At 34.2% G+C, this 27,565-nt stretch overlaps 1 protein-coding gene across 11 annotated transcripts in view; it reads left to right on the forward strand.

Annotated features, from left to right (window-relative positions):
• Positions 1-22,013, forward strand: part of l(2)37Cd (general transcription factor IIIC subunit l(2)37Cd) — a 126,391-nt gene extending 104,378 nt beyond the window's left edge. For 10 of the 11 annotated variants that reach the window (XM_069843191.1, XM_069843193.1, XM_069843188.1 and 7 more), the window contains 4 exons: positions 232-442; positions 12,616-12,836; positions 14,274-14,445; positions 21,754-22,013. In XM_069843191.1, coding sequence (XP_069699292.1) covers positions 232-442; positions 12,616-12,836; positions 14,274-14,445; positions 21,754-21,875 — 726 coding nt within the window. In that variant the 3' untranslated portion in view covers positions 21,876-22,013. Of the gene's footprint in view, positions 1-231; positions 443-12,615; positions 12,837-14,273; positions 14,446-15,862; positions 15,921-21,753 lie in introns of all 11 variants that reach the window. The other variant, XM_069843194.1, reaches the window with a different exon arrangement.
• The last annotated feature ends 5,552 nt before the right edge of the window (positions 22,014-27,565 follow it).

Consider the following 27,565-nt stretch of genomic DNA (forward strand, 5'->3'; position numbering starts at 1 on the left):
AAGAATGTATTATGAGACCACAATATGAAAAGCTTGAATAGACCCGAATCAGATTCTTAGAAGCAATATTTTTGCAAAAAAAAAAAAAGTGTGGGTGGTATTCAGTATTATGCAGTAAAGCACGAACACATAGAAAGACTCGCATATAAGATTATCACAGATACACACATACAGTCAAACATACTTGTATGTATATAAAGCATATTTTAATAGTATTTGTGGTACTTGCAGATTTTTGAAGACCGTCCTGTGTGGTCCAAGAATGCTCTGATCTACTTGACCAAGTACTCCAGTGATCAGCTTAAGTACTTGTTGCCAGCAGTGGCGTATTATTTTGTGACTGGTCCATGGAGGATCATGTGGGTTCGTTTTGGATATGATCCCCGCAAAGATCCCAATGCTCTGAAATACCAAACACTAGATTACAGGATTAGAACAATTGGTAAATCATACTTCCCTGATAATGAAAGATTGAAATTACTTCTGAACGATTTATAATGTGACGTGTGAGTTTGTATGTTCTTATATATTCGTAAGTTTACGTGATTTTGATTTATTTTCTTAGTGCAATTTAATATATTTCAGAATAAACCTGAATATTACAAATTTAGAAGTGATATACGAAATTAGTAATAACAGTATGATTGTATGGTCGAAATGTAAGTCTGCCATTGAAAGAAAATATTTAAAAGGAATAAACATAATGAAGGATAACGAAATGCTACTGCCCTCTTATGTGTAGTCATTATATTAGCACTATTTACCCAGGCATACCTCTCTCCGCTGTCACACAGTTATTATATACCTTTGTATAGATGCCTCTATATACTTTGTTAATTGTATCAGGCTGTATTCATTGGCAGAGTTCGTGGTTAAAAACATTTGAAATTCAGTATTTTGAATTGTAATTTTAGCATCTGGTAGCATTTATAATTTTCAATTCTATCATTTCGTGGCAAATTGACAAAAAATAGAGAAACAAGGGTAATTCTTATGAAATACTTTTTTTTTATGGCAGGACGCTTAACTTGACATTAATTGCTCTTGACTCTGCAAGTATGCCCATAGATGTCACTAGTGCTGAGCAGCATAGACCATGTAGTTTGTCAGTGACTATCCAGAGTATACCACAGGCAATAAATCCACATTACACTCGTAATGAATAGGATTACCAAATTAGTTCAATGAAATGTAGGAGATTATACATTAAAAAAAAAAGGTATCCCCATAATATGCCATGAAGGCACTTGGGGGGCATGGAGGTAGAGCCCCATGCTTTCCATGACCTCGCCACTAGAATGAGGTGGTGTGGTCGGCACCACGCTCTGACCACCTTTTACCCCCGGGAAAGACCCGGTACTCAATTTTATAGGAGGCTGAGTGAACCTCGGGGCCGGTCTGAAAGTTTGGCAACGAGAAAAAATCCTGTCACCACCTGGGATCGAACCCCAGACCTTCCAGTCCGTAGCCAGCAGGAGATTATACATAATGAAGAAAACTTGAACATCAAAATATAAAAATGTAACTAAAAAATATGTATCATATATACATTTTACATAAGCACTAAATTATGCAATAAGTGAAGTAAACACTGACCTAAAATCAATTATTTCCATGGACAAAAAAGTTTGGACTGAAATTGAACTCAGAGAAATCACAGGCAATTATAATGGGACATCAACGACTTTTAAGTAAATTAAACACAGGTGACTTATCTCCTGTTAAAATGAATGGAATTATTATCCCTTACAATGATAGAGTAAAAAATCTAGGAATTTATATGGACAAAAACTTAAGTTGGAATACTCAAATCACACACACATGTAAAATAATTTTTATGAAAATTCACGCACTAAAAATAATTCGAAATTTCCTTCCATTGCTTCTCAAGAAGAATTTAGTGCAGTCGCTCTTGATGCCTCATTTTGATTACTGTGACACTCTCTACACTGACCTTAACATGAGACTGACAGACAGACTACAGCGTGTTCATAATGCATGTGTTCGATTTATTTGCAACGTCCGTAGATCTGACCGTATCACACCTTCATTAAATATGCTGTCCTGGGCCCATCTCAAAGAGCAAAGAACTATTCACTCTCTCTCTTTACTCTTCAATATTCTTCAGACCTCTAACCCTAGCTACTTAGCTTCTTGTTTTCAACATTTGTCCTCATACCACAAAATAGATACTCGCTCACAACACCATATCACACTCTACATCCCTAAACACAGAACATCCTTCTAATCTTCATCTTTCACCGTCTCTGCAGCTCGTCTCTGGAACTCTCTACCACAACATGTCAGAGACTGTCGGACATTGTCTAGTTTAAAAAATAATTAAAATTGCACTTTTTCAATTCGGATTCCTTTTAGTTATAAGCCCTTTTCTCTGTGATAGTTTTGTAAAAATATAGGCTATATATTTCTTTCCTTCCTTTCCCCATTTTGTTCTCTTTATCAGCCAATGAATTTATTATCATAGCCTTTTTATTGTGTATTTTATTTAATTTTCGTATTTAATTTCTTTTCTTTTCTATTATTATTTTATTACAGTCCATTTTGTTATATTCTTCCTTAAGTTTTCCATATTAACCATTTGTACTAAATGGGTTGCTTTTACTATATTCCAATGTATTTTACTTTCTTTTTTTCTATTATGGTATTATTTTCATGTTGTTTAGTGTCGATTTTATTATGCTATTATTAATTTTTTTTTGTAATATGTTAGTATTCTGTTCTTTAACTTTTTGTTAAATTTTAACTACTTGTATACTTTGTGACCTGGTTGAATGGCCTTAATTCTGCCAGTATAAATAAAGAATTATTATTATTATTATTATTATTATTATTATTATTATTATTATTATTATTATTATTATTTTATATTTTCTTATATTCAAACACACAAAGAATAACTATCAGTGAACTTTATCTTATTTCTCTGAAGAACTAATGATATGCAAAACATCAGGCTTCTTTCAAATGTAATCATGAAACTCTGCACAACTTCTTCTTCTTCTTCTTCTTCTTCTTCTTCTTCTTCTTCTTCTTCCATCACTTATACTGTCAAGCATCGGGTTAACCTCGGTCTATCCATCTATGCCACTCCTATCTATTACTACTCAATCTCTTCATTTCTCCCACTGTTAAGTTTTTAAAATCATATTTCACCAAAACGATTTTCATTGAGTCAGTCCATAATTTTTGTTCCTCTCGTCTGTTTACTGTGCTGATGTCAGGGAAAAACGTTCTCTACATTAGTGTTCTTTGTAGGAATAGAATAAAAATACTTCACTAACTCCAGCAGTTTAAAATGGCAGTTTTCATGCCTACTAGCAATGAAATATGTAATCCAATTTTCATTACAAGACAACTTTTTAAGGACAGAACTAAGTTGTTGCAAAAATTGGTCCCAATTGTATACCTGACCATAATACTATATAATCTATTAAAACCCCTTTTTCACTCAAAAATTAAATACACCTTTGAATGTTATCTGTGCATACTTCGGCATTCAATTTCACCAAACACTTGTAGCCTAACATTGCACTGTTGTCATATATTTCGTCAACTTCCATGATAGCAAGGACTATTGAATGACTATGATCTTTGACAATAGCCATGTTGCTATTATGAGTTATGGCTAATTCCGTTCTTTTCCAAGTTGTTAATCCATGTTAAAACTAATACATTTTTGTTTCTCAAAATGTAGGACACTCAACACGTTTAACAAATTTCCCCGGACGCTAGACATAAAGTTAAAGTCCGTGGTTTCCAGACGTCTGGTAACCCTAGTAATGAATGATGATGATAATGGACAATTTTTGGTATGTCACAGGGGAACCAGAGTACTCAGAGAAAACCTCTGTGTTACCCATACACTGCAATAAGTTATTGTCATGATGTGCATCACACTTAGCACATTTACACATTGAAACTCAGCATTCCATTTTTCAATTTATTTTCTTTCATTCGAGACTTGTCTCTAACAATCAGATTACACTTACTTTCATTATCAGCACTATTTGATGGGTTTGTAAAAAGGGTAAATTTAAAGATACGATGGAAAGGTATGATGTCATTGATGACGTCACTAATACCGAAATATCAATTATTCATTTAAAATTATTTTTATCTCCTCTCTCCCTCTCTCTCTTCCCCTGCCATCTTCACCTTCTCTTTTTTTTTCTTCACATGTTTTATACATTTATAGTTACAATTACACTTTAATTATACATATCATATACATTATAATACAATTTTACAATTTATTTACACACCATTGCTGATACATGGATTCGATCCATCAACCTCTACATCTCACTATTTGCCCAACACCTTAGTCTAGCTAAGAAGACAAGTTACAAATCAGTGGTCAAAATCAAATATCTGTAGAACTACAACGAATATTTCTATGATAATAGTCTATAAAGAGAACAACAGATGGCGATACACATATATTTAAATAGGTTAAAAGATTATAAATTCTTACTTATTCAGTACCTACAGACATCATTTCGAGCATGGAAATGAGTAGTACCGGTAGTGCAACAATAGAACCAGAAGAAAATACACCACATCTTTTAACACGGATAAATATATCATCGCTTCAAAGTGTACAACAAAGTATTGAGTTTTGTAGGCAATATAACTTATTTCCATCAGAAGAACCGAAAAATTGTGTCCATTGTAAAAAACAAATGACAGTGAAAACTCACAATCGTCAAAAGTGAATTTTTCTTTCGAACTACAATGCAGTAAGTGTAAGAATAAGACTGCTGTCACAACAAATACTTGGTTTGAAGTCTGTAAATTTTAAGTTTTACAGAACATAGTTTTAATATGAAGAGTTCGCGGGAAAAACAGTGAATGTCACATTTCTGTTAAGGATTAGAGAATGATCTAATTGAGTCTATAATTGCAAGATGTAGTGTTGTTTCTATAGAAAATAAAGGAAAGGATTACTGTATTCGTGTTGATAATTTTCCTTTTTACCATTTTTCATAAGAACAACATCAAATTTCGCAGTGATCCATTGAATTAGATAATGACATCAACCTTAACAAAACTGTGACATTCATCGTTTTTCCCGCGAACTCTTCATATACTGTTGGCTTCATGGCTTAACTTTAGAAATAACTAGCAGCGAAACTAACCTAAGCATAGTAACCGTATTATGTGATTACTTCGGTTTTTGTAGAGAAGTTTGTTACGCAATAACGACAAATAATTCAACTGCTATTGGTGGACCAGGACAAATAGTAGAAGTAGATGAATCTCATATTGTAACTAGAAAATACAAAAAGGGTAGACTCTTAACAAACTTCAACATATGTGGGTGTTCAGAAGAATAGAAAGATCATCAGGAAAGGGAGGGTTAATTCTAGAGACAAAACTACATAGTTTCATTAATAAAACATTTCATTCTACCTGGTACTAAGATATATACAGACAGGTGGAAATCATATCAAGATTTACAGAATGAAGGATACATCCATGACTTTGTTAATGACTCGATATAATTTGTGAAAAGTGATGATCGTACAGTGCACATACAAAACTTTGAAAGACTTTGGAAATCTGTCAAAAAGGTAATGGTGAGTACTAAATATTATATATATATATATATATATATATATATATATACTTATTTTAATTGCATTAACATTATATTCTATAATTATCGTGAATGTGAAAAAAAAAAAAAAAAAAAAAACATGGCAGTGCATAACAACTATGATAACTACCTTGTGACATCATCAGTGACATCATACTTTTCCATCATATCTTTAAATTTACGGTAAAAAGTTGTTAATGAAAATTATGAGTTACACTACATGATGAAAAATATAAAATGCTGGAAGCAGTCTTATAACACACTGCTCACTAGGATGGTCTTTAATTTTGAACTTTCGAATTTTCTTTGGGACACCTCATAAAGTCATTACATATGGTCCAAATAAAAATCATACGAAGTTTGAAGTGGTGGCACATCTTTTCTTAAGATGGCAGCGGCACACTTTTCCCCAATAGAGAGTTTTATTAGAGGTTGAATTTATGACGTAGGATTGTTTGTGGTGTGTGTCTGAATGGAAGGTGACAATTAAATTATCTGGATTCTAAAAAACATTAGATAGAGATTTCCTGTTTACTCGACTGGAAAAAGGCATATTTAGATGAGTGAGATTAGCTGGAGAGAACGCTTGTCGATAGTTTCGAGTGGGAGACTCCTACCTGCCAAGTGCCGATTGTGGCAAATATGTATTTGGTATTGCGTAGTTACACTGTTGTACTGCTAAAATGGTGATGGAGATTGATACAGTGTAGTGTTTGTGATCGAAAAATAATAGAAAATGAAAACAATAGTCTGATTCGTTATTTCTCTTAGGAGATGTTGAGAGACAAGTAGTTGGTGCAAAATTGTCTTTTAATGGTCAGGTTTCAAAAGTGTTGTTCTACAATATTCGTAAAGTAAAACTGAACTTACGTTCTAATGTTCATCTGGTTATGAAAGAAGTGGAAATATTTTGGGAGGAAGTACGAATTCCTACGAGAAAGTTTCAACACACTGTCGAAAAACTGAGAGGCATTGTATAAACTTTATATTATAAAGAGTGGAAAGTGCTACAAAAGAGTTCTAAACGCAGATCTTAACTTCAAGAACAATGAGAGCAGGTATTTCTGGAAAAACTAGATAATCTCTTCTATATTACATGTGCTGATCCCCTTCAAATGATCACCATTGAAGAAGATCGTAAATTTCCTCTAAACCGAAGGAAGGAAGAAAGAAAGATAGATCAAGCCCAATAATAGGAATAGATTGCATATTGATGGAAAGAGAGATAAAATGTGACCTACATCAGCAACAGAAAGAATCCAGGCGGTCACTGTGGCTCAGTAAAATATCACTGCAAGGTAACTTTTACTGCAAAGTCTTAAAAATTAAAATATTGTTAATTCAGTGTCAGCTATAATGCACAATATTTATTATTAATAGTGATAATAATTACATTCATAGCGCAACTAACACAAATAATAAAAGCTGTTACGGTGCACTATGCTTACTGTTGAATATAGTGAATATTACAGAATTAAGTTTATATCACATTAACTTGAACTTACACCTAATTTGTGCGGAGAAATTCATAAACGAAATAGAATATGTTCAAAACCAAGCTCTCAGACTCCAATAGATTCTATGAGATTCCTCACTAATATTAACAGCATCAAAATGACAATAGAAGAAAAAGCACTGATTCAATATGAAAAACTTATTAGATTACCAGGAAACAATTGGCATTCATACAGTCCTCTCTGTAGATTGAAAACTCAAAAAAGTTTCATATCCATTGTTCAAGAATTAAAACAGAAAATCAATATCCCGAATTTAAGAGAAAACCTACAAATTAAACCAAAACCTTTAACTCTATTAAATATAGAATATAATCTAAATTTAACAGAAGAAATACTAAAATCAGAAGTAAACACTGAAATACTAAAACAATTGTCTTTAGAGACAATTAATATTAGGTACCCTCCACAAAACTGGCTTCATTTATACACTGACGGATCCTTGATCTCCAGAGAACAAGGTGCCAGTGCAGGTGTTACGTGCTGTCTCTTCTCACTTTATAGATCTCTTGGGTATGGAACAACAAGTTTTGATGGAGAAATCATTGCAATAAGTGAAAGTCTCAGGAATCTTCTATGCCACATCAATAAATTTAAAAATGCAGTTATATTGTCAGACTCCAAAGCAGCTATTCTATCAATAGTCTCTAAACACACACCTTCATCTCAAACAGCAGAAATAACTAAAATGCTCTCTCAATTAATATCACTCAATAAAAGAATTGTACTCCAATGGATACCATCCCATTGTGGAATCCTGGGAAACGAGAATGCGGATGCTTTAGCAAAGAAGGGCAGCACTTCTACTTACAGACCTGTTACTAAATCTACGTATTACTCTGTGAAAAGATTTATTAAATCTACATACTTAGACTTCAACAAACAAAATTTGATAACACAATCTCAAGGGAAAAAATGGAACTCTCTGCATCAAAATCCACAGCTAATTCCCGATTTACCATGCAAATTGTCTGTAGCAGCATTTAGATTGGCAACAGGCCATGATTGTTTGGCCAAACACCTGCATAGAATTGGAATATATCAGTCCCCTAACTGCCCATTGTGCAACTCAAACCAAGAAATGGATTTGGAACACCTCAAAATCTTTGCTTCAGTGGCTGGCCATGATAATATCTTTGAAAAATATTGGAGTGCAAGAGGTCAAATGACTTTATTGTCAAATGCCTGGCATTAGAAAACAACAACACCTAATTTGTTCACAAAGTCTTTAAAATAACTGAATAAATAGTAAATATTTCTGATATACACCGATTTTTATTTCCAGAGGGAAGAGAACATAATGAATCCATTCACAGAAAATGATTCGATTCAAGTTGGAGAACCTGGTCCAAGCAACAGTAAAGTCTAACAGATGACTGCTTTGCTTCACAAGGACCTAAATGAGCTAAAATACAAGTAATCACACCAAAACACTTGATGAGTGCAAAGTGAGTGTGAAAATATTGTCTGCAAAAGAGAAGCCTTAGGTCATGACTTGAGTGATGTTATTATACACCGCACTTCTATATCATGATGTCGCAAGTGTTTCTGAAGTGAAATAAGTACAAAGCTCTTGAAAGAATTCATTGAACTTGGCTTAGATTCGATCAGCGTTCATTGGGATGGAAAAATGCTTCTGGCTGATATTGGTAAGTACCAAATAGATCCAAATAGATGGACTTTCAATGATCTTAACTTCTGGTGCAATGAAACGACAGGGATACCTGTAATTGCTTCGGGTATTGGACAGCACCAAACTGATGCAGTGTATCCATTGCTAGAAGAGTGAAAAATGACTGGAAAAGTGCAAGCACTCTATTTTGATACAGCAACAGTCAACACAGGTCGTTTTCAAGGTTCTTGTGTGTTACTTGGACAGAAATAAGGGAGTGACATTCTCTATTTACCATGCAGGCATCATATCTTTGAAACAGTTATTCGAATTTTCAAGAAATTGCAGGAAAGTTGGTCTAAAATAAATACATTTTAATTGAAACTAAAATACTGATGCTATGAAATTGTGAGAAATTCTAGAGAGAAATATCAAAAAGTTATCAGCTGAGCTGAAGTTCTAAGATCAATATTTAGGAAAAGGAATTGAAAACTGTATTTCTCAAGATTCAAGAAGATTTTTTGAATGGTTTTAATAAATCCTGACTTCTTGGAAACACATCCATCAGAATGGGAAAGTAACAAGCTTTCCCAGGAGGGGCTACATATTGCAAAATATTTTAAAGAACTGTAAATGGTGCAGCAGAACCGGGAGTGAAGCTACAACAATATGCTAACAACAAAAGAAAAAGAAAAACATTTTATTTTGCGAACTGTGTTCAAATATCAGCACCAATATTTAGATGTGAAGAAATCAACTTCATTTAAAGACTTTTGAGAACAATAGAAGCATTAATGGTGGAGGATAACACAAAAAAAAGTTATAAATAATTCACATACGGTTGTATATAGAAACTTAAGGAAATATTTAAAACTTAAATTCAGATGTGCCACATCTTCTTATTACCCAATACCTCCTATTTTTTCAGGGAATTATTTTCTCAATAAGTGTAACAATTCTAGGGGATGTCTTTAAATTTTTACGAACAATAAAAATCCACCTATATGGCTAAGGACCACCCTACTGCTCACTGAACCCCGTATGCAGAATCTGTGAAATGGTAATGAGAAAACAAGCCTTCTGCATAAGAAGCGTTATAGATGGCTGGTTAAATGAATAGTCAGGGCATGAAAGGAATTGCGTGGGAGGGGGAACACAACACGTCTTGGAGAGAGTAAAGAAAGTAGGTGCTGTCAGACACCCTCTCCCGAGTGATGTTATGCACAACCATACTTCACAGATTCCTCATATGGGGTTTAGGTGTCCCTATTGGTCAACTGCCTGTCTACAAAGTCTGTTCCAAATCTGCTTATACAGTAGAATTCCTCGTATCCAGCAACTGTGGGACAAAGTCAGTGCCAGATAACTGATTTTGCTGGATAATTGGAAAATACATTTATAAGTTATGTAAAGACATACTGTACTGCAAAAATATTTTTTTTCCATGTTTAAATTTAGTAATTTTCATATATGTAGATATTTAAAAATAAAGTGTTGAAATATGTACAATGTTTATTTTTAGTACTAAATACGGTAGTGTACATCATCAGTTCTAAATTTATTGTAATGCATAGTAGTGTAAAAAATACTAAACATTTTCGTAACCTTATGACAATTTTAAATAGCGACTAATGTGATGTGAAGTTGTAGTAGCACTCAACGATCTGAATCTCTTAATATATCTCTAATGTCTGCTTGTTTATATTATACTATTGCTATCACTCGAATTAAACTTTTACTTGATGAAGGAACAGAGAATTTCACACTATCCTATTTAAACTCGTCCAACACTCCTTTGAACAGACAAGTTCAAGTAGTAAATTTAAAGATATTGTCTCTGCGAATTGTTTGCAAGGCTCAAGTGACAGCTTACTGATCTCCAGGGACATAGCGGGGTTTTCTGTCTATGTTTTCATATGTGAACAATATAAAGAGTAAACAATATGGGACATATGCAATCCACAAAAACCACTCACATCTTCGACTGTTTCCTTTTGCATGAATGACTTTTTTTTGGCCTAGCCGAAAGTGCCATTGTTTTGGTATAGCTGGTTATTTGGGTGCGGGATACGAAGAATTTTACTGTACTTGTAAAGCCAACTATAAGAGGAATGGATAACAACACTAGTCTATTACAGGAATAAGTATCATTTATTGCGTAAATTTTTAGTAATCTTTTGATATGTTTACAGTGGCATAAGCAGAATTTTGTTGGAGGAGGGTTCATTATTAAAATTGTTTACAATTTACATTGTTGATATTTTAAGTGTTGTATATTATTATTATTATTATTATTATTAAAATATGAATTGGCAAATGCACAAAACGTTAAACAAACATTTCACAATAAAGTCAGAACTCTAACGAACGGACGAATATCACTCTTAAAACGAGTTTAAAATCAACATTGCACAATATTTAACACAACCTTTTCAATATGTTTCACAACAAGTTAAATTTGATATTGTGTAGGCTTCATTTTATTACAAGGTTGGTACTAGGCGGTAGATCTCTCTATAATAAAGATAGCATTGTTATAATTCGAATGTGACACAGCACCAAGCACAGGAATTATGTCAGAACTCTAACGAACGGACGAATATCACTCTTAAAACGAGTTTAAAATCAACATTGCACAATATTTAACACAACCTTTTCAATATGTTTCACAACAAGTTAAATTTGATATTGTGTAGGCTTCATTTTATTACAAGGTTGGTACTAGGCGGTAGATCTCTCTATAATAAAGATAGCATTGTTATAATTCGAATGTGACACAGCACCAAGCACAGGAATTATGTCAGAACTCTAACGAACGGACGAATATCACTCTTAAAACGAGTTTAAAATCAACATTGCACAATATTTAACACAACCTTTTCAATATGTTTCACAACAAGTTAAATTTGATATTGTGTAGGCTTCATTTTATTACAAGGTTGGTACTAGGTGGTAGATCTCTCTATAATAAAGATAGCATTGTTATAATTCGAATGTGACACAGCACCAAGCACAGGAATTATATTGAAGGAGGGGTAGAAGGACTATGCTTATGTTGATGTATTTTTTGTTACTCTGATAGTGAAAAATTAGAGAAGAGAAAACGATTACTGATAAAACAATATTCAAATCTAAATATGTATTTTTTTTGTAAGTTCAAGGATGGGGGGGTTCAAACCCAGTGACCTACGCCCCTTGCATAAGCCTCTGGTGTGTTAATAAAAATGATAACTTTTATGCAAATTTTCCTGTGTTGTCGTTATATAAGCAATAATTCCAGATTTGAATCTACGTTTTATTACATCACTTAGTCATAAATTAAAAAATGGTAATTTTTAAACATAATTTCCAGGCATTTCAAGTAACTCTGACATACAAAATAATCTTATCCCTAGTGATTGTCAATTGTTCGGTATGTGTGGCCTTGGGAACTGTTTCTATTCTATACCAGCAACCCTTGTGGTACAATTTCCAAGTGTAGTATATACAGAAATTGAATATAAATAATTCTTTTATGACACAAGACTACAAGTTTATGAAAAGTATTATTTTTTTTACAATTTAATTCGCATTTATTAAAAAAAATTGAAGCAAAACAAACATATTGCATTTAGAAACAGTGTTAGCATTTTGTCACAAATTCTAAAGTACTATAACATCGATTTAGAGCTTGTGAAAAAAACGAAAATACTAAAATACTTCATGTATGGGAGACATTTCGCATTTATCACTAATGGAAAAAATCATGAACACTATTCATAAATCTTGCCTATTCTCGTGTTTCCAGTCTCTATTGTATATCATTTCTTCACCAAGCACAGACTAATAAAAGTTGCTGCCATAACAGTTCCTTTTTTTTCGTTTTCCAGGTGGTTTGAAAACAAAGGTAAAAGCCAAAAGAAGTTATTGCAACTATCTTTTGCCCTATAAATCAAGCCCATCATGCCGTCCTAAAACAGCAGTTATTACGAAGGAAAATTTGCAACCTGAAAAAGTGAAGGATAAAGAAAATGATGAAAATGTAATTGGTGACAATATCTACATCTTTCATCCTGGAACCATTCCTCCTTCTAGGCAGATGTTCTATCAGGTATGATGGGTTTATATGTAAAATACGTATATATTGCATATAATATATTTAAATGTAGAGCACAAAAAAATTAACTATATCTCTAAAGGGATCAAAATTATTGCATGAATCAACACATCTTCATTAAATTGTTTACATAAAATAACTAAAATGTATATAAAATGTCAATGAATCGACATTAAGTTAAAAATTTCCTTTTGTTTGGTGGAGTTTGAAACAGTCTTCAATATTTTTTTATTACAGATGGTAGAAATGACAAGTGTAAGATGTGTCGCTATGTATCCAGTCGGAAGTACTTACCGAAAGTTAATAAAAAAAATGGCTGCAATTTGTGTTTTATTTACAAGAAATTAATCCTACATAATGATGTTGTACTAATAAACTAAATAAAATGTGAATTTGTTTTAAGAAACTCGTCATAACCTTCACCTGCTGTTGTAGAAGCATCCGGGACTCTACCTACAATAGCAAATTAGGAAACACTATTTTGGATAATTTTGTAGACTAATGGAAATCATGATGAATGGTTCCAGCCAATCAGAAAGAGACAATCCAATGTCTCACATCTAAGCGAGAGATGTAGAACGTTTTTGTTCTACCCATGATTTGCGAAGGGAAAAGTCCTATGAGTCATTCATTGACAATTTAAAAGAATAGTTGGGATTGCAGACTCGGAAGAATCTCGTGTGTGTGTGTGTGTGTGTGTGTGCGCGCGCGCGCCAGTGTTTGAGGTGAAGTGGTAGTGGTACCAACTTTATTTCAAATAATGCGGGCATCTTTTTTTTTTTTTTTTTTTTTCTAAATTCCGAAAAAATATATGCAGAGTATTAGCGTAGATATGGTAATTATTAATAATGTTCACAGTATGAAATCTTTCTACTATTGGTTTTCATTCTAATATGACAGTCTAAACAAGACTGTGGATTTTCTCAGCCAGGACATAAAGACAACCTATGTATATAGACGACTAAGTTTACTAAGATAAAGATTTCTTCTACAAAGAGAACCAGATGCTGTTCACTTATTTGAAAGAGATTAACAAAAATAATAATAACAAGAAATCACATTACTGTAACAAAATAATGTTCTGTGCGAATAAAATCCCATCACAAATATGTTTGTAAAGAGAACAGACAAAATTGTATATTGTACAGAATATAAAACAAATTATAATCGCAGAATCATCGAAGACATTTCACTGCTTTTCAAATGTATTCTTTATGAGAATAAAGTAATTGAGATTTCTGCTTATTGAATTATATGGACTGTGCCAATATGTGATTGAAAGTTCCAGCCATTTACTTCATTGATATTCATGGGAAGGAATTAAAAGCTGTATGCTAATTTGCAATATGGTTTTCTTGCTTTTATATTATTTTCACTTAATTTACAAAGATGTTCATGAGACACTCTGAAATTGTTCACATTTTGTTTCAGTACTGTGATATAGATGTACCAGAAATTCAAGAGATGCTAGAGAAGATTCCCTGTCCTCCACCTGGAGGCAAATGTCATGAACGACTAGGATGGATGCCAAGTGGTATAGATGATAGATGTCGAGAAATCATCAGCAAACTTGTCACAAATGTTCTAATGCAGGATAATGAAGGTATGTTAATCTAAGGTGTACTGTGTTTTAGGGACTATAGAACTTTTCTCTCAGCAGCCATGCTCATATTTCTCTTTATACTATAATCACAATCAAAAAGTTTGCAGTAAAAATCTGTTACAGGCCAAATCCATTGTTACGTATCAAGTTACTACAGAGGTTTCCATTTGAAGTCTTTCGGATTAGTCTGGCAAGGTAAAAGTGGCACAGAATTCATAGAATCCCTGTGAAACATTTATGCTCTCCATTGGGTGTTATTGTGATAGCAGATATTTGTAATTGGCTCTAATTTATAAGGATTGTGAATATAATTGAGGTCGACCTGGGTGACACTGTGCTGGTCTTTTGTGCCTGAGGTTGAAGATTCGATCCTGGTCCAGGTCATTGGCATTTAAGTGTGCTTAAATGTGACAGGCTCATGTCAATAGATTTACTGCATGTAAAAGAACTCCTGTGGGACAAAATTCCAGCACATCAATGATGCTGATATAACCTCGGCAGTTGCGAGCATCATTAAATAAAAAAAAAAAAACATAATTTAATATAATAATTGAGAGTGAAATAAATTAAATGCATTTTTTTTTACTAATGGTGGGCACTTGACTTGAAATTGAATTAAAAAACTTTGTGTAATTCATTAACTTCTTCTGTTTTCAGTTGAATTCAGTTATTAATTGCAATATTGTGACAGAAACTGAATTAAAATCTTTGTGTAATTCATTAACTTCTGCTGTTTTCAGTTGAGTTCAGTTATTAATTGCAATATTGTTACAGTAAGAGGTAGTGTTATCTTATAAATTTAAGATGCATAGATAGACAGTGCACCCTTGCAATTTTGAAAATTTATTAGTAATTTGAGGGTAATCATTTTGAGTAGGATTCAAAGATTGTTATAATATTTGAGAACAAATAAGCAGTTTATTAATAAATTCTCAGTAATAAACAGTAGTGGTTGATCCATTGATACGGATACTTTTGAATTGCTGAATCACCTATTTCATATATGTATATATATATATATATATATTGTTGTTGTTTTCTAATGCCAGGCGTTTGACAATAAAGTCATTTGACCTTTTGCACTCCAATATTTTTCAAAGATATTATCATGACCAGCCACTGAAGCACAGATTTTGAGGTGTTCCGAATCCATTTCTTGGTTTGAGTTGCACAATGGACAGTTAGGGGACTGATTTATATATATATATATATATATATATATATATATATATATATATATTAAAAGTTAAAACATTTGTGATTTATAATAAATTATAATTTGTAATTTTGTATTGTCTTTGTCCATTAACACTTATCGAAAACCTATTTTCTTGCATCTTTATTGACATGCAATTAGCTGTTTAAGAAACTTATATACTTATCGGTAGGCTACCTGCAGGCTATGATGCATTTTCAGAGTGTGAGACCTGCCGTATCCAAGAGCAATATGCACAGCCAGAGAGAGGGATGAGGAAGTAAGTTGGTTGCCATGACAATTCAACTATAACTGACTTGTTAGGTGTTAGCCCAGATCACATATAGATTGCTCGTTCCTTTGTTAAAATCGTTTGCACTTTGAAGAGAACAACCACTAGGATCGCCACCCGTCTGCCATAAACAAACACGAGATGGCAGTACAGTCGTTAATGCAATTCAATTGGAAGTTATGACGTGACTCCTAATGTAACAACTAGATGGCAGCATAGTAAACCTGACAAAAGTTGTTAACTTCAAAACCTATAACGCGGAGCAATCTGGGTATATATATGATCTAGGGTGTTAGCCATCTTTTTAATGTCAGGTAGTGTTCTCAACCTAACACTGGAATTTCTTCAGTTTTCTTCATATGTTTGAAGTGAAATGTATTTGCATGCGTGCTATTTCAATTTTGGCGTCAGTTCACCAGTTATAGCAGGGTTTTTAATGTTACCACCTGGTATTTCTGTGGTTATAATTGTTATTGTGCATTTTGTGGTTGTTCATAAGATTATAGTTATTTCGTGAATTATAATGAATCCAACTGATGATATAGTGTGTTCCTTACTCCAGACGCAGTTTTCTCTATGATAAAGTGGTGTGTTAAACATTGGAAGACCAAAACGCAATAGTGGTACTTTCTTTGAAGAAAGTTTGTGATAATCGCAAGTTCTCAAACTTTCACTAGAAAATTTAAACCTTGTTGGTATGAGGAACATGCATAGCTGTGTGAAGGTAATTATTTCAAAAAGCTTTATTGTTGGTCATGTTTACTAATTGGCGTCAGAAAGGGGTTTGGTGCCAGTTCATCCAGGGAATTTTCGTCCAAGAGCATTTTCATCCTCGGAACAGTCGTCCATTGGATAATTTGCCCAAAATTATTAATCCAAAAGAAAGTTCAACCAAAGAAAACTGTTCCAAATTTATAATATTTATGTAAATATGTCTGGAGCTGTATGGAATGTCCCATCTATATACCAGGTTGCAGAACAGGACAGCTTTCATAGATGGGATTTCAAAGCAAGTGTTATTATTTGATCAAAATCGTCTTTATCATCATTGTTGTGGTCATCAAAACTGTCTTTGGGTTTGAGGGAAATTTTCTCTGACTTTTATTCATGTTCATTTTTAGTGACTCACATAAAGGAAGGAACGGAAGCACTCCTGATGGAACTGTCTCCAGCTTATGTTTGATAATTTGCACTGGACCCATATAGGCTCATTCTCTGCAGCTCTCTTTAGCCTAATACAACGCCTTAGATCTTCCAGTTCTTCTAGCGATGGTGGATGATTGTGATCAATAGCCTTTAAAACCTATACAACATTAGCATCCAGCACTGTAGTAATAGCCCGTTTCATGCAATTTGGTTTTCTTGTACAGGGACATCATTTTATTTTTACTTAAATTTTTATTGCACCTGAGTTTTTGAATGGACTTCACTCCCATCCCTTTTACTAACGAAGTTCCAACTGTTCTCCACACAGAACCAGGGCCGCATATAGTAAGCAGTACTGAGTTAGTGAGTATAGTGCATTCCAGAAATATGTTCGCGTTTTCCAATGACGAAAACTTCCAATATTGAATCATATTTTCGCACAGGTACTGTCGTCTGTTTGCCTACGTCGCATCCCAATTTCCCCCACCTGCTTCTGCTCGCTCCACTGTAAAGACAAGTGGCTGGGCTTTTTTAGCTCTTTTCTGAAAACATTAATTTCTGTTAGGAATTAATTGGACGTCTACGTAATAGTATACAACTGTTTAAAATACGGTAACTTAAATAAAAGGGCCTCGTTAAATAATTGGCACGTCATTTCCCCCCCTTTCTACGATCCTGCGACATAATCACTTGGAGGGACAGTAGATAGAATGTCTGAGTAATTTTATCTGTGCGGGTTGGGCAGAAGTGAAGATTGAATTTACAGTACGTAAGGTACTGTTTTATAGAGTAGGTACAGAATCATTTCAACATGAGTTATTAAGTATGAAGAACGAAACTGGTAATTGGAATTAGATGCAATAATCTATAGTGCGATAATATGCACAAAACAACTGAAGCCTGTATCGAAATGAATGATCACCATTTTCAAAAATGTGTTTAAATATCCATATTATGATTATTTTTCATTCAAACTTCATTCTCTATTATTGTACGCTAATGTGCTGTAGACAGTATAATATACACTGCATAATGAATACGTTTGCATGGATAACTCAGTCCGTGAGTAAAAACACTTACTGTTAATATTATACTGTATTTTGATTAATCAAAACCTAATGAAAATCATCAAACTCAAAATTGCGATATTTCCTAGTTTACGTAAATGAATAAACTACTTTTCTTCCCTCCTATACCTAGTAGAGTGATTTGTTTGTACTTTACACCAGAATCATCGAACTCCAGTCGTGGAAGGGTGTAGCAAATGGTGTTTCCGGTTCTGAACCTTTAATCCAAAGGTATAACCAGATTAATATTGAAAATGTTAGTAAAAATAAAATGATGTCCCTGTACATTAGCTTATTTAGCTTACTTTTCTAATATAATGTTTGGGTCCACACCTGTGGAGTAACGGTCAGCGCGTCTGGCCGCGAAACCAGGTGGCCTGGGTTCGAATCCCGGTCGGGGCAAGTTATCTGGTTGAGGTTTTTTCCGGGGTTTTTCCTCAACCCAATACGAGCAAATGCTGGGTAACTTTCGTGCTGGACCCCGGACTCATTTCACCGGCATTATCACCTTCATATCATTCAGATGCTAAATAACCTAGATGTTGATACAGCGTCGTAAAATAACCCAATGAAATAAAAAATAAAATATAATGTTTGGTTTGTGTACATTTTGGTGTATGGTGCACAAAAATTTTTGATGTTTTAGGCAACAGTTTAATTCTGTTAAATGTAATAAAGATAATTCTAGATTATTTTATTTATCCTATCCCAATACAATTTAGTTCTGTTAGAATTTCTTGAGTGCAAGTTGTATAGATATCGTCTGTGGATCAAAATCATTTTATTACTTTTTTTTTTTTTTTTTGAGTAGGTTATTTTATTGTTGTTGTTTTCTAATGCCAGGCATTTGACATTAAAGCCATTTGACCTCTTGCACTCCAATATAAGGTTAAATGGCAATTTGTAGCCGATTTAAGTGAACACCATATTTTTACGTTTTGGTGGCTACTTCATCCACACACAACTCCCAGAATGTCTGAAGGACCACACCTGCTGTTGGTCAACGAATCTACTAGACCTAGTTGGGAGATCTTGTTGATCACCAGCTTTCCCTCCTTAAGCCACTGGAGGACGATTTTAGTGCCATAGCAAATCAGCACTAGAACAGAAAAGTAAAAAGGGTAGGAAGGAAAGTGAAATGAACACCTAAGCCTCGAATGCTCTAATATCATCGGGATTGAAGAAAGTAAGAGTTCAATCAGAGGACTGGGTAGGAAAGGGTAAAGAGGGAATTAGGTATTGAATAGAGAAAAATTATACCAAATTCGGTCATTAACTCATTAAGCTGACCAGTGCTAATTGATGAGTAGTTCCTCCCTTTAGTTCAGCTTGTAAAATTATGCTTACTAATATCTGCACCATGGAAAGGTAGGGATGGGACATTGGGTATTTGTCCAGGTTGGTTCCTTAAAACCTTCAATGAGAAGGATTAATGACTCCCCCCCCTGTATTCGACAAATTCGACAGATACCCTTTTGCTGCCAGGTAGGTTATTTTACGACGCTGTATCAACATCTCAGGTTATTTAGTGTCTGAATGAAATGAAGTGAAATGCCAGTGAAATGAGTCCAGGTTCCAGCACCAATAGTTACCCAGCATTTGCTCATATAGGGTTGAGAAAAAACCCTGGAAAAAACCTCAACCAGGTAACTTGCCCCGACTGGGATTCGAACCTGGGCCTCTGGTTTCACGGCCAGACGCGCTAACCGTTACTCCGCAGGTGTGGACTCATTCTTTTCACTTTGTATAATTTCTCCCTGGTCGCCCGAGCAACTGGAAATTTAAAACTGTGCACTGATGTATGAGCAAGTGGTAATTTAAAACTGTATGCAAAATAGAAATATTACCATATTACCATGGATATGGATATGGGTATATTGTTGGGTGAATGTTCCTAGGGTGAGGGTATGAATGGAATATGTTGGGCGAATTATCTTTGGATTAGTATTCTTGAATGAATTTTCTTGGGTGAATTGTGCCTTGTGTGAAATATTCATGAATTGAATAGCCAGACCCCGTGCATGGAACTATAATGACGTGGCAGATTTAAACATCATTACACGAGCATTTTTCAAACACAATTCTTCTTTAGAGCACATGAAGAAATTTATCGGGTTCAAAGAGTTGAAAAAACTTATAAAATTGCAGATGCACTCAGAGAAAGCTTAAGATTCTCATTGCATTAAGACGAGTTTTATTTTAATGATGAAGTAAAGTAGTTTGAAGTAGGATCCAGAAGTAAATTCGTTTCTTGGTGACATATTTCCCCCACACTGTTCCCTCTCACCCTCGGTGGTGTAATATCACTTCCAATTATGGATATGATTCCTCATTTCACAGTGCTGATCAATAGGCAAATTTGTCAAAACTGAAACCATCGAGGATGTTAATAATTTATTATTATTATTATTATTATATTATTATTATTATTATTATTATTATTATTATTATTATTGTTATTATTATTACTGATTCTTTATTTTGTGTAAAAATAACTTGGCGAATTATCTGTTTGGTTACTCCAGAGCCGTGCCTGGTAATGAACATTTCATGATTCGTGCATATTTGCTTTTAGAGTCTCACAGCCTTCGTTTATATGTCTACTGTTATGAGTTGAAAAGAGTTCTGGAGAATGCGGTTATGATCGCCAAATTGAAATGCATCCATTCTTTATAGATAACAATGAGACTATTGTGCGTTCAGAAAACATTCATTGCAACATTCATCAATAATGTGTTGTTGCTTCATTATATGTTGCCATATCGAAAGACCTATTGAGACACTATTGAATAACTCAGTTAAATAAAAGAGAGTATACTGATGCTACATGGTTAGTAGTGAGCTAATGGTAACTGCTGATAGACTACAGCTTAATTTTCCACAAAATTATCTTTTTTATATCTCTTCTTAGCTAACACTTGCAATCTTGTCAGCTTCAAACAGTACACTAGACATTGGACTTGCATGCAAATACGTGTTTTGTTTGGTCTCACGCATGATATACAGAGTGGGACCGAACTCCGAAGTATGTTTCACTTTCTTCTAGATCCATATGCGAAGTTTTATAGTGCATGTATGTATCTGCATATTTCGGCTGTTGTGGCATATTACAGGAATACAGGCTTAAGGATGCAGACTATTGTTAAGATAAATATGAACATATCACACATATTTTAACACATTGCTTTTCAGTAACATTCGGTTAGCGAGATCATAAGGAATGACATAGGATAGATTCTGCATCATCACTCTGCCATGTATTGTCTCTGAATCAGGTTAAATGCAAGCTATGAACGTGTGTGTAGGCTTAAGTGAAGAGGAGGCCATTAATTCTTGTTGCAAAGTGCGAACTCTGAAATATTTCCTGTATTAATTTCAATGCATATTAAATAGACATCTTTGATTAATTTTAATGGTATATTATTCAAGTGCATATTTTTCTTCAGTGCCGTATTTAAGTGCATATTTCTTCGGTTTAAACTGCATATTTTAACTATATCTGGTACATAAAATTCGATGTCTACTCATCACTTTATTCTGATACTGACCTCTTACTATGACGAAATGATTTATATACTTAATTTAATTTCCATACTTTTCATTTTCAGCACATGAATCAGACAAATCAGGAAGAGATCAAGAGAAAGACAGTAGTGAAAATTACGATGATGAAGAAAATACGGGAGCAGAAGAGAATTTGTGTGACTCTGAGATGTATTCCTTGCAATAGATTAAGGACCAATAAGGACTCTAGAATGTGTTGGGGACATGTATGCATGTTAAACTTAACTGGTAGTACTGCTGGCAACTGAAGTACGATGTAAGAGAAAGACTGTACAGCTGTTACCTAAACATGAATTATTGTGAACTGTGCATTTTTTATTGTCATAATCATTAAGTGTATTATTTATTACTTCAAATGCTGCTGTTACTGTGGGCGAAGATCTTTCTGGAAGCATTGCAATGTCCAATTTTGCTTATGAGGAGAAGTATCTGTGAGATATAATTCATTACCTCCAGTGGTAAGATGATAAGAAAGATGGCGATTTGTAAAGGTAGCTTTGATGTGGGTGAAAATGATCAGTAAATTTTGCCTGGAACCCTACAATTCAGGGATTAGATTAGAATGTAAAGGGAGGAGGTAATAATTGACCTTGTACACCATGACATTGAAAATCTGTTATGCGTCCGTTATCTTAATATAAGTACACAGTAGAGGGCTGGTTATAAATTACAATACTTTAAACCTTTGTATTTTTAATACTACTAAAAATAATTAAATGAAACTTTGCTACAATATAACGCAATTTAAGAATCATTTAATGCATCTTCTTCTTCTTCTTCTTCTTCTGGTGTGACAGCTAGAACCCGAGCCTTAGCCTCCAAAGTCAACTGTCTCCAGTCTCCACCTTCCTCTGTCTTTGGCAACTGAATCCACTGCCTGATTTGAAGTTGGGTAGTAGTATCTCTGTTTACTACACCAATTCAGTGATCCCTGAGTCTTCCAGCTGGCCTTCTATTTTCGATCTGTCTAAGCATTACTTTCTTGGGTATGCTTTTGTCTTTCATTCTACTGATATGTCCTGCCAATTCCTATTTTCGAAATCCTATGGTAGTTACTAGATCATGGTCATTGTATAATTTTGCATTATAGATTATCCTCCATCTGCCACTATTCTGGGTTGCACCATAATCCTCAATATATTTCTTTCAGCATACTGAATCGGATGTTCTTACCAGGACATTATCTGATGCAGTATGCTGCGGCCTCATAAGAATGCATATACAGTACAACTCCTTTTTAACGAATCTCTGAGGGATTACTTTTTTCCCTTAAATAGTGGGTTTATATAAAATGGGAAGGTAAGGCTAAAATAACTAGTACTAACATTGCTAGATTTCCACACTTCTCCAGAATGTCAGCGAGGAGGCAACTTCCTGGAATTTTACTAAGATAAAGGAAAAGAGCATGCAACAAAATGAAAGTTTTAAGGGAAAACTATAGATTTTAATGAGGGTTTACAATATGTTTCAATCAGGGATGGTCTATGTCAGTGCCTTCATTCTCTGTCTTCTCCTCCTTCCACTCTTCACTTTTGTTTTTTTTTTTTTTTGGTAAGTTATTTTACGACGCTTTATCAACATCTTAGATTATTTAGGGTCTGAATGAGATGAAGGTGATAATGCTGGTGAAATGAGTTCAGGGTCTAGCACCGAAAGTTACCCAGCATTTGCTCATATTGGGTTGAGGGAAAACCCCAAAAAGAAAACCTCAACCAGGTCACTTTCCCCGACCAGGAATCGAACCCGGGCCACCTGGTTTCCCGGCCAGACGCGCTAACCGTTACTCCACAGGTGTGGACTTCACTTTTGTTACCAGATCTTTCAGATGGGGAGTGTAAATGATAAAACACATTGTGGGTGCAGTGTGCATTCTTGCAATCTTTGTGTTAAAATTACTTTCTACTGTAGTACATCCCTTCCAAACCATACTAGGGACATAATGTCCTATTGTCCAGGAAACCGTGAAAGTTTGCCCCCTTCCAAACATAAATTCTAAAGACACCCTCGTACCAACAAAAGAACAGTAGCGGTCAAAGTCCTCACTTAAACTAAGCTGTCATCAAGCCTTCAGTGAAATGAGGGCCGGACTTTAGAGTTTGTTCCAGACTATAAAACTCAAACTTCACTGTTATTCACTTATTCAGTAGGTAATTACTAGTAGGGCCTATTACTGATCAGTTTGCTTAGAAAAAAATTTAACAGGCCTATATGTAAAGAAGGAAGTAAAATGCATTCAAAATGATCTAGAAGTTCTTCAAAATATTAAAAATACCGAAAAAAATGTAAAAATGATCTTTTAGTTCAAAAACGCCAAGAAATCCAAAAAAAATGCAATATAAGAAATTAATGTTTTACGTTAATATTAACATAGAAAAGATTTCTATATTAATATGCATCATCCTAATATGAAAAATAAGAAAATGACTTTCATCAACATCCATCCCCTATTTATAAGGTATAGCTTATGTACAAGGAATCAAAATAAGAATATTGAGGGTTCTGTAAATTTATGATTTTATAACATTATCTTTCTTCTGTTTTGATCATTTCTAATTCCCAAAGCAGTCCCCTCCTGGAGATCCGAAATGGGGACTTTTTTAACATCAAAATATTTTGCATTGGGATGCATTTTCATGAGCAATTTGCAACTATTTTTTAGAAGGAACACTATTGTTTTGCATTTTTGGCAGTTGCATCGTTCTTGAACAAGCCCTAATATGATTGAAGGACCTCATTTGCCATTGGTCTATGTGCCCTTTGCACCTAGTCAGGAAGATTCAGATGAACATCCACTGACGAATTCCTCATCTGCCATATGAGGACATTCCTCTATGCTGTGGCAACCCAGCATGAGATTGTTAAGAGGGAAGTATATGTGTAGAGAGAAGTAAGATGAAATGATCCTCTAGGCCTCGAATGCTCTAATCCTAATACCATCGAGGTCGAATACAAGAGTGAGCCAAGGGAGGCTGGATAAGAAGGTGAAAAGAGAGAGTCTGATATATGAAAAAAGAGAAATATAAGGTCGGTCGTTTTCTCACCAAGTTGACCATATACTGGTGAGTAGCCCATCATGTTTGTTCATTTTATACACATGTAAAACTACTAACCGCAAATCATCTGCAGCAATGTTCAGACTTGTTACTGGTCACGATTTCCTAGGCAAACGCCTGCATAAAATCAGACTATTTGCGTCGCCAAATTGCCTTTTGTGTTTAAAGGAAGAAGAAATGGATGAGAGACATTTATTAATATGTGATGCACTTTCAACATTTAAGGACCCCATCTCTAAATATTGGGAGGCGAGAAGAAGAATGACTTTATTGTCAAATTCAGAGAATTAGATACATATATATATATATATATATATATATATATATATACACATTCTTCTGTTTTTTGTTTGAGTCACAATAATGCCAAACTTCTTATAATGTGTCGTCGCCATCATCATCATCATCATCGGCAGTAAACTTTTTTCGTAAGGATGTTGATTTAATTTATAACCATAAAATTAAAATAAAGGATCTAATATGATTCCGAAGTAATTGTTTTTCTATGATTGATTCACTCAAAAATTTTTATAAAGTGATAGACTTAGGCTATATCTTTTCGATGCAAGGTCACTCTGCCTTATCAGACAGAGCTAACATCTGAAGAAATCTGAATTTCGTAGGGAGCGACTTGAGCTGTTGCTTTATTTGTGACATCAATCGCATTGTTCCGGTTTTTGTGTAAATTTCTTTTAAATTTATTGCATTAATTCATTTGTTTATTCTTTGATTTTTCCATCATCTACTCAACCACTCTCTCATTCATTCATTCATTAAATCTGGTGGATTCATACTATTGCCATGCCTTCCGAACTTCCCAGAATATATACATTCATGTTACAACTATGCTTAGTACTCTGAGGATTTTGTGATTGTAGAATACTTACTCCAGTTCTCTTGCAATGAACCTCCTGTCCCACCTAGATCATCGGGAAGGCACATTTGCGGTACCGGTACTTGTTTACTGAAATTTGTGAGATCTTTTCCATGAACATAAATCTGAAAATTATAAGTGTTATTTCTTTTTATTGCTATTCGCAATCAGGTTGTTTTAATTATAAGATGGTTAAGGAACTACAGTCAAGACAGATGAATTAATACTTCAAAAGCTATACAAAGTAAATGATCAATTTATTAAAGCTAAATCTATCTAATTCGGGAAGTAGCACTTGAACTTAATAAATGAAGTCCTGAAACATAGATGTTAATTATTTGAATATGAAAGTGAAATTCGATTCATTATCTAGGTGGAGAAAAAGGTTCCATTCAAGTTGAAACGTATCATGCATTAAGACATCCACCACTAACACTGCATGCTACAGGATTTTTCATAACGAATAGGATATAATTTTAAGTGTTATACGAGGAAATGTCTGATTTCCGTAACATCGAATCAGCAGAACTTGAAATGAATTACTAAATAGTAGAATTAGAGGTGGTAAGGATTTTGAGAGAAAAGGATGGATATCAATGACGTGAAAAGAATCACTGTAAAAACTATCATCTATTACAGGTCACCGTTCCAACATTCACTAATGTGAAAGTAATTCATTTCAGTTCAATTAATTCGAATCGAATACCAAGAATTTTTAATAAGGGGCTAGAATTTATTTTCATAATAATATTGTTCAGCAGTGAAGTGAAAATTAATTCTGGGTCTCCACAAAACTTACCGGTCAGCTGTTTCGCTGCTAAACTCTCTCTCTCTCTCTCTTTCTCCCCGCTCCCCCCACATATGGAGGATAGCTGCGAATATATTGAATAAGCAGTCATGGACACCCGATAGTGTTTGGTCCTCCAGCTTGGGAGTTGGGAAGAGGGCTAACAACACTTGATGTTAAGATATTGCTACGATACCCCAAAGTAAACATTGGAATGCGACTGATTCTTTGGCGCGGTATATTTTATGTTCTGCAGCTAAGCATCAAGGCAACAAATAATTACTTTAAAATTTTGTTAGCAGAGATTCTGTTTGTCATGTAATTAATCTCTTCTTTATCTCCTATCTTTTCTCACTTTTTTTTTTTTAACAATTTCTGATTCACTGATTATGGTTAATCCATGATTAGCGAAGGTAGATTTTCATAATTACGATAAAAGCGAAATATTCCCAAATGCATTCAGGCATGTAACCAGAGGACACAATACATCTACATATGCCGAACACATAACTAATGGTAACCACACATACAATAACATAAATACAGACATGGAAATCCTAAACATACAACCCAAAAACCAAAAACTCAACACACTAGAACAATATGAAATATACAAACACACCAAAACACACCCTGATCAAATTCTCAACACACAGATCAATTTCAGAAAACACACACACACACACACTATTTGACACCACATTTCAACACTTTTCAACAATCGAACACACCCACATAACAGGCAGCGAATTTCGAGATGACGCCGAGATCTAGTAGGCTCTGAGGATGGTGTGAAGAAACACCGAAACAGCTTAAGCCGCATATGCTTACACAATTAACACTAATAATATCGCCATTTAATCAGTTATTTGAAAATAGTTGTGAGGAAATGGAATTGTAATTTGGCACCACGTGCCCTTCTTCCCTTAACCTTTGGAACAATTGTGGAAAGATGATATGGGCTGGATATCTCCTACGTGGGTACTTGGCCCGATACAATCTGTGAGCTTGTCTACTGTTCTCATTAGCTCATATGTATTCGAAAATCAGGTCTGTATATTTTGCTCTTGTGTACGCCTCCATTTCTCTAGGACTGATCAACTGGACACTACAACTTGTACACAAACACTGCTGTCTACAGA

This window comes from Periplaneta americana, chromosome 13 (genome assembly GCF_040183065.1).
Source record: "Periplaneta americana isolate PAMFEO1 chromosome 13, P.americana_PAMFEO1_priV1, whole genome shotgun sequence".
NCBI lineage: Eukaryota > Metazoa > Arthropoda > Insecta > Blattodea > Blattidae > Periplaneta > Periplaneta americana.